This window comes from Chenopodium quinoa, unplaced genomic scaffold (genome assembly GCF_001683475.1).
Source record: "Chenopodium quinoa cultivar QQ74 unplaced genomic scaffold, ASM168347v1, whole genome shotgun sequence".
NCBI lineage: Eukaryota > Viridiplantae > Streptophyta > Magnoliopsida > Caryophyllales > Amaranthaceae > Chenopodium > Chenopodium quinoa.
Window position 1 is genome coordinate 632,695 of NW_018743987.1, and position 11,713 is coordinate 644,407.

The 11,713-nt window shown below is 34.3% G+C and overlaps 1 protein-coding gene across 1 annotated transcript; it reads right to left on the reverse strand.

Annotated features, from left to right (window-relative positions):
- Window positions 1-8,601: 8,601 nt before the first annotated feature.
- Window positions 8,602-10,128, reverse strand: LOC110690158. Its single transcript, XM_021866987.1, has one exon. It carries the CDS (start codon window positions 10,126-10,128, stop codon window positions 8,602-8,604), a length of 1,527 nt encoding a protein of 508 aa, XP_021722679.1.
- Between the last annotated feature and the right edge of the window lie 1,585 nt (window positions 10,129-11,713).

Below are 11,713 nucleotides of genomic sequence, written 5' to 3' on the forward strand. Positions count from 1 at the left end.
TAATAATAATATTCATCTCCATACACTAATAACTTTCTTTCATCCTTCTACTAGGAATCAGAAATTTCTAATTGTTTTCCAACGTTACATTGGATTTCGATTGAAATCTACCATCACTTGTTCTTAAAACATGTGAATCAAATATACGAGTATAGTCCATGACATACATGATGCTTCTTTTGCAAAATGCACAAGGAGCATCATTCAAAACCTTAATTTCATCAACCTTTCTCAAAGCATTGAATCTTTAAGCAATGTGCCATGTTGTATGGGATTGAAACTCCTTTCAATATAATGTTGAGTCTCATAAGAATATTATCAATATAAGATTCTTAACAAACTTAAACATCCTTTGAGACCTATCTCAATATATCTTGACTCCCAACTGTACTCATCTTCCTCTTCAAGGTTTTTCATACAAAAAGCATTATCCATTACTTGTCCCTTTAAGCAATGTATAATTTCTCTTTGTCCTAGACCAAGAAGACTTCTTATCTCCCACTAAACATCTTGTATACTCAAGACCTTTTCTTCATCTTATAAGAACATCAAACGATTTGATTAACTCACAAAAATAAGAATTATAACTCCATGATGATTTATTTGATCCATAAATGAACCTCTTATGCATCCTTTAGGATTATTAGATTTTCAAAACTATTGTGATTGTATTGTATACAAATCTTCTTTCATGAAAAATTTTAAGAAAGTGTTTTGAAATCCATCTACCAAATCTCATAAGGTAGAAATCACTAAAATATCTTTAATATATCTTGGCAACATGACTAATGTAAAGGTTTCATAGTAGTCATAGTAATACTCTATAATTAGTTGAATCCTTTAACAAGACTTTGCTTTGGTTAGAAAACATTTTCCTTTCTTTTCTATTTTGCTTATAATGGGTCTCACCTAATTAGGCAAATTAATCAAGTATCATACACTTTCTTAAAGACTTAGAATCTATTTAGGGTTTCCATGGTTTTTAAACCACTTGAAGTTATAACTTGTCAAATCATCTTTATTACTTGCATAACCATCATGTTCCAAAATAAATATTTTAGAACTCTTAGTCAATATGAAATCATATTTCTTTAGCTAAGTTTCACGTATGTTAGTCATTATTGTGAAGTGGGTTTTTATGCAACAATTGAAACTTATACAACAACTTTGTTTAGCTTTCAATGAGAAATGACAATAGAGGATGTGCACTTGGAATGTACTACCTTCGACACATGGCTGTTATTCCTAATACACTTAATGAGACCACGCATTGTCATTTATAACATGAGGTGAATCATGCTCATATTGTTGCATTTACTCGATTATTTCTCGAATTTCTTCAAGATTTCAAATTCACTTTTCTTGAACTCTTTCAAGACTCTCGAACTCTTTCGAGATTCATATACTCCCACTTGCCTTTTGAAGAGGCGTAATTAGCATAGGGTGAACCTACCATGGTTTGAACCATGTTTGTTTGTTGCTTTTCTGGAACTCTTTTGAGATTTACACTACTTCCACTTGACCTTTTGGAAATGACATGTTTTTCATAACGGCACCTACTTGAGCAACAAACATTTTGTGTTAAATATGTGTTGTGTAATATTACCCCATGCTCTGTATAGGAATTGTACGTGCATTAAACGATTTAATACATATTATTCCTTGCTTTGTAGAAAGAATTTGTAAGAACTTTTCTTATCCATATCACCTATGAAGTCTTTGCTACATTTTGATTTGAAATATGTAGTTTTGTTTAGTTTTGTAGCTCATTTTAAAGTAAATTCCTTGAATAATGGGTTGGAAGATAGGTAATTCTCATCCATTATCAAAATATATCTTATATAGATTGATAGCTCCTTTCATAAACATTTCACAAGGTTTTCCTTTGGAATTTGTTGTAAAACGATTTCACAACACTTGGATGTTTATCAAGGTCTTGGCTCAAATTCTCATTATTACGATCATATCGCAATATTTTGAATATATATTGCCAAGTAAATTTCTTGACTCAGATTTTCACAATTACAATCATATTGTAATGTAATCATTATCTTGTCAAGTTGATAGTGAACTTCATACTGAACCTTTCAAACTTTTCACACTTTAGCTTCAACTAAGCACAAGTGGTCATATCACAAATGAAGTATCATTTTTCGTCTTCAATTGTTGAACCTTAGGTTTTCTTACATCGATATGTATTTGACCTTGAGTTCATGTCATCATTTCTCTAAATGGTGACTTCGTCAAAATTTTCAAATTAGAATGATGTTCACATATATCAATAGATTCACAATCTAATGATATTGAAAGTCCATCCCTTTGGATCTTCCGCATGCAATGTTCATTTTTCATTCGAATCATTTGACATATTATAGACGATTAATATACTTATAGAAATGGTTTAATTATTTCTATCATATAGAACTTTAATTCTATTTAGCTTTTCAAAACACATTGTGACTCAATGAAGCATAGAATAACATTTACCCCATGTTTTCAAATCTTCAATGCTTAGTCATTACTAACATTAAATGGTATTTCAATAATGGCAAGAATAAATAACATTTATTTAATTCTAGCCAATTACTAGGTAAGGTGGAAAGGGCAAGCTATTCAACTTGTAAAGTTGTAAATTTTGCTTCTAAACTTGCAGATTCTACTTGTGAAGTAGCAACATTTGCTTCTAAACTTGTAGATTCATTTCTCCCTTAGCCATACTTTTTCATTTCTCTCAACCACATTCTCAATGAGGGTGAACTAAACATAACATCACATGTCCAAGAAGTAGTAATATGCTAAATCAATTTCTATAATATACTTCTTTAATTCACTAGTAGAAAAAGGCTCATTTGCGTTGCTCATTTATAGTGTATTTGCGTCGCTTCTATGAGCGACGCAAATGACTTAAAATTCATTTGCGTCGCTCCTAGGCGTGACGCAAATAAGAGTCATTTGCGTCGCTCCTTTATATAAAGGAGCGACGCAAATGACTCTTCTGATAAGCTTGTTTTTTGTTATTTGCGTCACTCCTTTATAAAGGAGCGACGCAAATGACTCTTCTGATAAACTTCTTTTTTGTTATTTGCGTCACTCCTTTATAAAAGAGCGACGCAAATGACTCTTCTGATAAACTTCTTATTTGTTATTTGCGTCACTTGTTTATATAGGAGTGACGCAAATGACTGAGTAGACAATACAAAATTGTTGTATTTGCGTCACTTGTTTGTTTAATGAGTGACGCAAATGAGGTGATTTTTTTTTTTTTTTATTATAATAATTGCCTTGTATATGTTTGTAGTACCTGTTTTCCTTAATAGTGGTATAAAGTAATATGCTAACGCTAATATAATTGAAATTAAAATGCAATATTATTGAATAATGCAAATGTAAATTTCGGCAGACTCTCCTTTGTAATTTGGCCTACCCATAAAATTGGGAATGACGGCATTATATTAACAACCTGTCCAATAATTTACATCTCAATATCATAGACATTATACTCATCATCCCAACGCCAATTAACCAAATTCATTCATTTCAAGCCTATAATCCAAAACAAGAGTCCAACATGCGCTAAGAATAAATCTAAAGTTCAACATTACATATAAAATACTCTGCCCAAATATCTCGAATCACATTTATCTCCTCCTCGGTGTACGGTGTAGTTCTTGAAAAATCCTATCAACACAACAAATATACAAGAGGAAAGTTTTAATTCAAGATTGTAGCTAACATCAAATTGTATTTATCAAACAAAAATGAAATATTTGACAACTCATACCTGAATAAGATCCTCACTGCTATGGTGATGTTCAAGTATTTCGTACATATAACGCATGACGTAGTAGCTACACTCACGTCCAACCAATTGTTGAGAACACTACATGTAATATATTTATAAGTTGAATTAAATTGCTATACTTAAATTATTAAGAAACTAAAAGTTAGGGTAAGAAATTAAGGTAACCTGTCCCAAATGCCATGTCAATTTACTTCCCCTAGATTGTCCACTTAATGCTTTAAAACTTCGAAAAGCACTACACATTTGAAACAAATAACATATATATTACCCTTACACACATAAAATCATGACATTAATAACAAACTAGACTTACTTTGTCATTGCAAACTTAATTGCTAAATTTCGCTTCTGCCTCAAAGAATCAAAGATGATGACTTCACGCTTAGCCATGCATAATACCAAAAGAACCCAATGATTCCTACATAATAAATTAGACACACATTTGTAAAAGAGTAAAATAATATCAACAATTTGCAAAGTTCAAATAAATTCAAGTTCAAAGTTTATACTTTTCATGGTATGGGCATAAGATGAACTGCTTAGATTTTTGTTTTTCCATCACATGTGTCATGTATAGTAGAATACGATCAGCATCACTATGCAAATAGGTTTCTGAAATCATTTCCGGACGCATGAATCCAATGGAAGCCACTTCCTCCGTATTGAGTAAGTCACTCAAGGCCCTACATATATATCATGTAATAACATTATAAATGGTAATAAATAAGTATATATGGGAAGAGTGAAATTTGAATATCTTACATCATAAAAACTTGCAAAACTGAAATATTCAGCCAAGCTCCTGTGAGAAGTTGATTGACATCTTCACGTTTGATAATGATGTCATTACTGTCTTCATAACTAAAGGTCCAAGCATCAGCCTTTACCTTAATAGTTTCACCTTCGGGTAATGAAGATAACAAACTATTCAAAGACCCACACTTCTGAGACAAGTTTTCCAAAGCATAATCCATAAGAAAAACTTTTTTTGGATTGGTGTTGGACTCTTTTGTTTCATGACCACTTTTAACTACTTTCAGTTTGTCTTGCATGTTTTCTTTGGCCGCTTTGTTGTTACCATTGTTCTTATTTGATATGAATTCCTAATCAATAGTAAAGCAAATTTATTCAACAATTTTCTATATTTTGTATGGCAAACTATATGTAAATTGTTACAAAAATAATTTACCTTGTCATGCATGAGTGAAACCAAGTCTTTCGGCCATTGGGTAAATGTACCGTGAGCATGCTTAAGTTTCTTGAAGACTGAAGAAGGAACTGGAACCGAGAATTCTTTGAACTCGTCAAAAAAATCATCAACACTCACCCTCACGTGATCCGGAAGGAGGTTACTATGATGATCAAGGATTAACTCCGGATGATATGTACCTTCAGCGACAATGACTTTCTCAGAGTCATTTTTCAACAATGATAGCTGACAAGGAACCAGTTCCTTACAAAGATAGAAAAAAATCATAATTAAAAAATATAGAAAACTGAGTTACAAAGTTAAAAGTATGTCGTAGTCATAAATCATTAAAAAAAAGATAAAAAAATATAAAATAACAAAGTTTTGGATACCTGTATGTTTGCAAATGGATCATCACCCACTGATTGGCAACGACTAGGATTTTGTTGAGTCGTCGGGCCTATGTTATTCATTTCCATCAATTCAGTTGGAATTTGAATACCAATCTGTTTAGCAAATAACATAAACTTCTCTTGAACCATGGAATCCATTTTAGAATCCATCTCCTGCATAGTCTCCTCTCGTACCCTCCGGGCTACTCTTGCCTCTAATTCTTCCAGCTCATCATCTCCGAATTCCCTACCCCGTTGGCCACTACGCCTCTCTCTGGATCCCCATACAGCTTTAATGCCAATTCCACAGCCAAATGCTATTGCCCGACCATTACGATCTTTTTTCCCAAGGGCACGAGATAAGATATCATCATGCCTATTAGGAACAAATTTTCCTTCAGCTTGTTGGTTTCTCTAATTATCCTACACAATGACTTCAAGTTAGAAAACTTTGGTTGCAATACATAAACTTAACAAAATATATTCAAAATTGAAATAAAGACTTATTTCATACTTACAATGTATTCTTTCACCTCTCTTGTTTTCTCATCCGGCAAATAAGGATTTCCCTTATCATCTTCTATTGATCTTGCTAGAAGCCAAGCATATGTCCTATCCGGCAAACTAGACACAACCGAAGAACAAGATGAAGTACTGGATGCTGAAGATGCCGTGGGAATATACCCTTTTCTACGCCATACAATATTCATTTCACCATATGATTTGGCTCCTAAATGGTGAGGGTATTCGTTGAAAGACTGGCTTTGTCTTGCCTTCTCACTGATTTCCTATTTTCACGAGCATAAATGAAGATTAGTACATAAGAATCCGTTAACAAAGTATTAATAACCCGCATGATCATTGATATTAATACACACAAACCTTAAAATCATCTGTACTATGCTCCTCCACAAATGTTTTCCACATATCCTCAGATTTGAAATTATAGAGTACATACGGCATTCTTTTCTCCTTCGGCATATTCCTGGTACATGTGATCCAACCACTGACCAATTTTGTTTTAAAATCTCTCCAAGTTTTATCACAAGTGCGTAGGACCTTTTTTTTTATTGTCTTCATCTTCTTCGATTTGAAACTCTCTCTACAAAAAAAATTAAAAAAATAAAAAAAGTTAGTAAATAATTTCATCATATTCAAATAAATTGTTTTCATCATATTCAAATAATGTCAAAATGATCATATAATAGTATAACATTTAACATATAATAGTGAATATTACCTTAACATCTTCCCACAAAGTGTCTTTTATTCCTTATGGAACTTGATTCCAATCTTTATAGAATATAGACACCTTTGCACGGCTTATTTCACCAACATGAATTTTGTATGCTTTTGCCCACTTTCCAATGGGTCGACACAATTCATCCCATTCAAGCACTCTAGGAACCCCAGGCATGGATTTCAGGCCCTTTGAAGGATCTCTTGGCTTCTTTTTCTTCTTCTGAGAGTCGGTTGTTTGTTCCTCTGATTGTGATTGATTGTGTGGCTCATCTTCCTCACCTTGCAAAGACATGGAACGATTATGCATATCCTCATCCTCCATTATTACTTACCTGAAAAAAAAAAGACATAAATAAATTAAGACATCGATTTGTATCATTTTTAAATTATAAACTTGTACAAATAAAAACAATAAGCAATTTATGCAATTACTAACACATATTGGAAAAAAAAATCACAAAATTCATACCTACTTCATTCTTCTCTTTTGCGACATAAAATCCTTTATTATGATCTTTTCGTTTCAACGTTGTGTCAAAATCATCGACTATTGGAGGGATGCTCCAAACGAAAGGTGGTGACTCATTAAATTGCTCATCATATTCTTCCTCGTCCACCACATCTTCAATGCCAAGTATCCTTCTTTTACCTTCTAAAACAACTGACCACTTACAATCAGTTGCGTCAGCCATGTAAAAAACTTGTTTTGCTTGTGAAGCTAATATAAATGGATCAGCTAGATGCCCTCGTCGACCAAGATTTACAAGGGTCAAGTTCCCTTGTTCATCTTTTTTTACACCACAACTACTATCAGCCCACTTACATTGAAATAGAGGAATCTTGAAATCAACATAATCCAGCTCTATTATTTCTTCAATGATTCCATAATAAAATTTCTTCTTATCCACAAGTGTTTTATCATGTGCACTAACATACTCAGATGACAAACCTACTACTTTAACACCACTGTTTTGCATTTTTGACTTGTCATCTTGTCGGCTAGTGTAAAAAGAATACCCATTGATGTCGTATCCCTCATATGACATGACTTGACATTTAGCACCATATGCCAACCATCTCAATGTGTCAGATATATCGTTAGGTGTGGTGGATAGTTGGGACATCACTCGTTCCTTGAACCATGTAACGAATGAACAATTATGCTCCTTTATCAGTTGAAGATCACTTTTGGAAGGATATTTATTTTTAAGAAAAAGCATGTGCTCGTCCAAGTAAGGATGAACCTCACTAAGATTTTGCAACACAAAAAGCTCGGCCTTATTTTTCATTTCAAAGCCCATGGATATCCTTTTCCTGCCAATAGTACCTTGACCTCCAAGCCTCCCATCGTGTCAAGACTTTGGAAACCCAATTTTCTGTGAACGTGTAAGATATTGAGCAACCTATGCTGCCACTTCCTCAACAACTGTTCGTTGTACAATACTAGCTTCAAGTTTGGCCGGATTCATGACTTTTCCCTTTAAGTCACCCATTTCTCGTTCAAAAGGATACATGTATCTCATACACACTGGTCCACAAAGTTTAATTTCACGTACAAGATGAATAACCAAATGAGGCATCACGTCAAAAAAAGATGGGGGAAAATACATTTCAAATCGACACATTAAACCATGCAATGACTCACAGAAGCTAGTTTTTTCCTTTTTAGACAAGGTAAAGCAAGCTGGGGGAAGATACCAGCGTTTTCCTCGAGATTCGGGTGCCAACTCTGAACGACCCATAGCAGCCATGTCTTTTCTTACTTTAACTCCATCCTTTGTCTTTCCTGGCATATTTAATAAAGTTCCCACAATGGCATCATAGACATTTTTCTCAATATGCATTACATCTAGACAATGCCTAACTTCCAAATGTCTCCAATATGGAAGAGACCATAGCTCAGACTTCTTCTTGTAACCCCCAGTTGATTCGCTTTTGTAAGGCTTACCAAACTCATTCTCAATGTCTTTGACCCGCTAATAAATCTCACTTGCACGTAAAGGGCCACGAGCTTCTCTCAACTCCACTTTTCCATTAAAAGCATCCTTATTGAATCGAAAAGGGTGGTCTTCTGGAAGATGTCTTCGATTATCCATGTATACATGCTTGCCACAATTGTCTAGGCGCAATGCCTCCAAATAATCTTCACAAATGGGGCAAGGAGTTGTTCCCTTCACAGTGTACCCCGACAAATTCCCATAAGCTGGGAAGTCATTTATCGTACAAAAAATCATGGCACGTAAAGTGAAATTGGTTTTACTATATGCATCAAACATCTGGACACCTTCATTCCACAACAATTTCAAATCTTCAATGAGAGGCGCTAGATACACATCAATGTCATTTCCAGGTTGTTTAGGCCCAGATATTAGAAGGGACAACATAATGTATCTAGACTTCATGCATAACCAAGGAGGCAAATTGTAGATATTTAGAAGAACCGGCCAAGTGCTATATTGGGTACTTAGTGTCCCAAATGGGTTCATTCCATCTGTACTAAGACCAAGCCTAAGATTTCTATCTTCTTCACCAAAGTCCTTGAACTTTCGATCAATGTTCCTCCATTGCGGGGAATCAGCAGGATGCCTCATTAACCCATCTTTCTTCCTCCTATCAGCATGCCACCTCAATAATTTTGCAGTTTTTTCATCCGAGAAGAGTCTCCTAAATCTCGGTATAATTGGAAGATACCATAATACCTTAGCCGGAGACCCTTTCTTACACATCTCACCATTATCATTCATCTTGTAACGAGAAACTCCACACCTTGGACACTCATGCAAATTAACATACTCATTTCGATACAACACACAGTCATTGGGACAAGCATGTATCTTCTCATACTCCATACCCAAGGGGCACATAAGTTTCTTAGCTTCATAGGTGGAGTTTGGAAGTTCATTCCCGTCGGGAAACATTTCTACTAAGGCTTCTAACAACTGCGTAAAACCCTTGTCGGTCCAATAATTGCTCGCCTTTAAGTTGAATAACTTTATAATAGCACCAAGTTTAGTGAACTTTGTACAACCAGGATATAACGGGGTTTCAGCAGCTCTCAAAATACTATCATATGTCTGGGGACACTCTGTGAAATGGTCTTCAACATCATGCATCATTTCATCTATCTTGTCCTTCTCCACTTCACTCTCACTTTCAACACCAATATCATCAGTTGTATCGATATCCTCACCTTGGTGTTCATTATCATCATCACAATGATTCTCATCTTCCCTTGGACAATAACTAGAACTTGCCTCAATATATATGCTCTCACCATGCCATGTCCACCTCGTGTAGTTTTCTTTAAACCCACGACGAATTAGATGATCTTTAATATCAACTATATCACGATATCCCCTCGAATTGTTACAGTCACAACAAGGACAAAGAATAATCTTTGATTTATTTTCTGTTTGGTGTTTTAAGGAAACAGTGCTAAACTCTTCAATTCCTCGTAAAAAACTTGTACAATTTCGTTTACCATACATCCAACTTCGATCCATTTTCAACCACTGAATAACAAAATTAATTTTAAGATAATGTGTATATTTTGTAACATATATAGCTCCTTAACCATAAACAAGAATATAAAGCATCAAACATTTTCATTCAAAGTTTATATCATGTAAATGCAACTCCGGATGATCCAATAAGGTCCTTATCACTCCAACCTAACCCATTCTTGAATGTCCTATCTCACTAATAACTACTTGTAAAGTTTGGTTCTAAAGAAAATCCGACAGCATTTCCCTATAGTTCTCCAAGCACACAATGTAGATAATCGGCTATCAACATATGTACCCAGAGAACAATCGGGAAATAGTGAGCCATGATCTTCTTAGACCCAAAACAATTCAAGTAGTTATCACCTAAATGAGATAGAACATTCAAGAACAGTCCCAAACCGGGGACTATTCAAGACTTACTCCTAATGAGTAAGCCCTGAACGAGTATCTAAGCCAATGATGCAAGTATTATTGCAATTCCAATCAATTATATCACAATTAAAAATCTCATACAATTCACAATCATTATACCAACCAGAATAAATAAGTTAATATTGCAAAGAATGGTTCAGATATATATACCACAAGTGAAGACATTCTCGTATGCGTACTACTGCCTTAATCGTTTGTCCACAACCAGAACCTCGAGGAACTTGTGGAATTCACTTCCGCATAATTAAGAAACTGCCATAAAAAATTACATATATTAAACCAACATAGTTGATTCAACTTAATCTGCCATGTGACATAAAAGTTGTGTCATAGATTTTACATGTATTTTGTAATTTATTTAGCAGCTTTTTCACAGCAAATTAAAGATAAGACAGTTGAAAAACAAGGGTCAATGTTACTGAATTTAATGGTCAGGATGAAGATCGACAGCACGTGGCTTATCTATTTTTGCAAAACCGCTCACATAGTCATACTATGCACTTTATTTCAGTTATATATTTGAAATCAGTAATATATTGCAAACCAGCAGCTCAAAAATCAGCAGCTCAAAGATGCAACCAGTTATATATTCAACTAAAATCTGCCATATATATTTTCTAATTAATGAACTAACACTAAACCTGAAATTAAACTATGTCATTGTTCAAGTTAAATGCTACATTCTATCTACCATGAAAATAATGAACATAAATAGAAGCAATCTTACCTTAGGTGAAATTTACTTCACAAATTCAACAATGTCAAGCCGAAATCCCCCCTCGAATTATTGTTGCTGTAATTTCTTGACTGAAATTCGAACAATTTCTATTTATGACTGAAATGGGGGATTTCGAACCCTTAAACCCAGAAAAAGACGTAATTCGAACAATTATTGTTGCTGTAATTTCTTGACTGAAACTATTGTTGCTGTAATTTCTTGACTGAAATTCGAACAAAAATTATTTATGACTGAAATGGGACGAATTTCTTAGGGTATATTGCGTCGCTGCCAAAAACCCTAGAAATCCCCCCTCGAAATCCCCCAATCAAACTTGAGGACCGAAATTGAATTTTTTGGGGTTTCTAGGGTTCAAATTCGTATGCTTTTGAGTTGATTTTTTGCTCGAAATGGGGGATTTTTGGTCGGAAA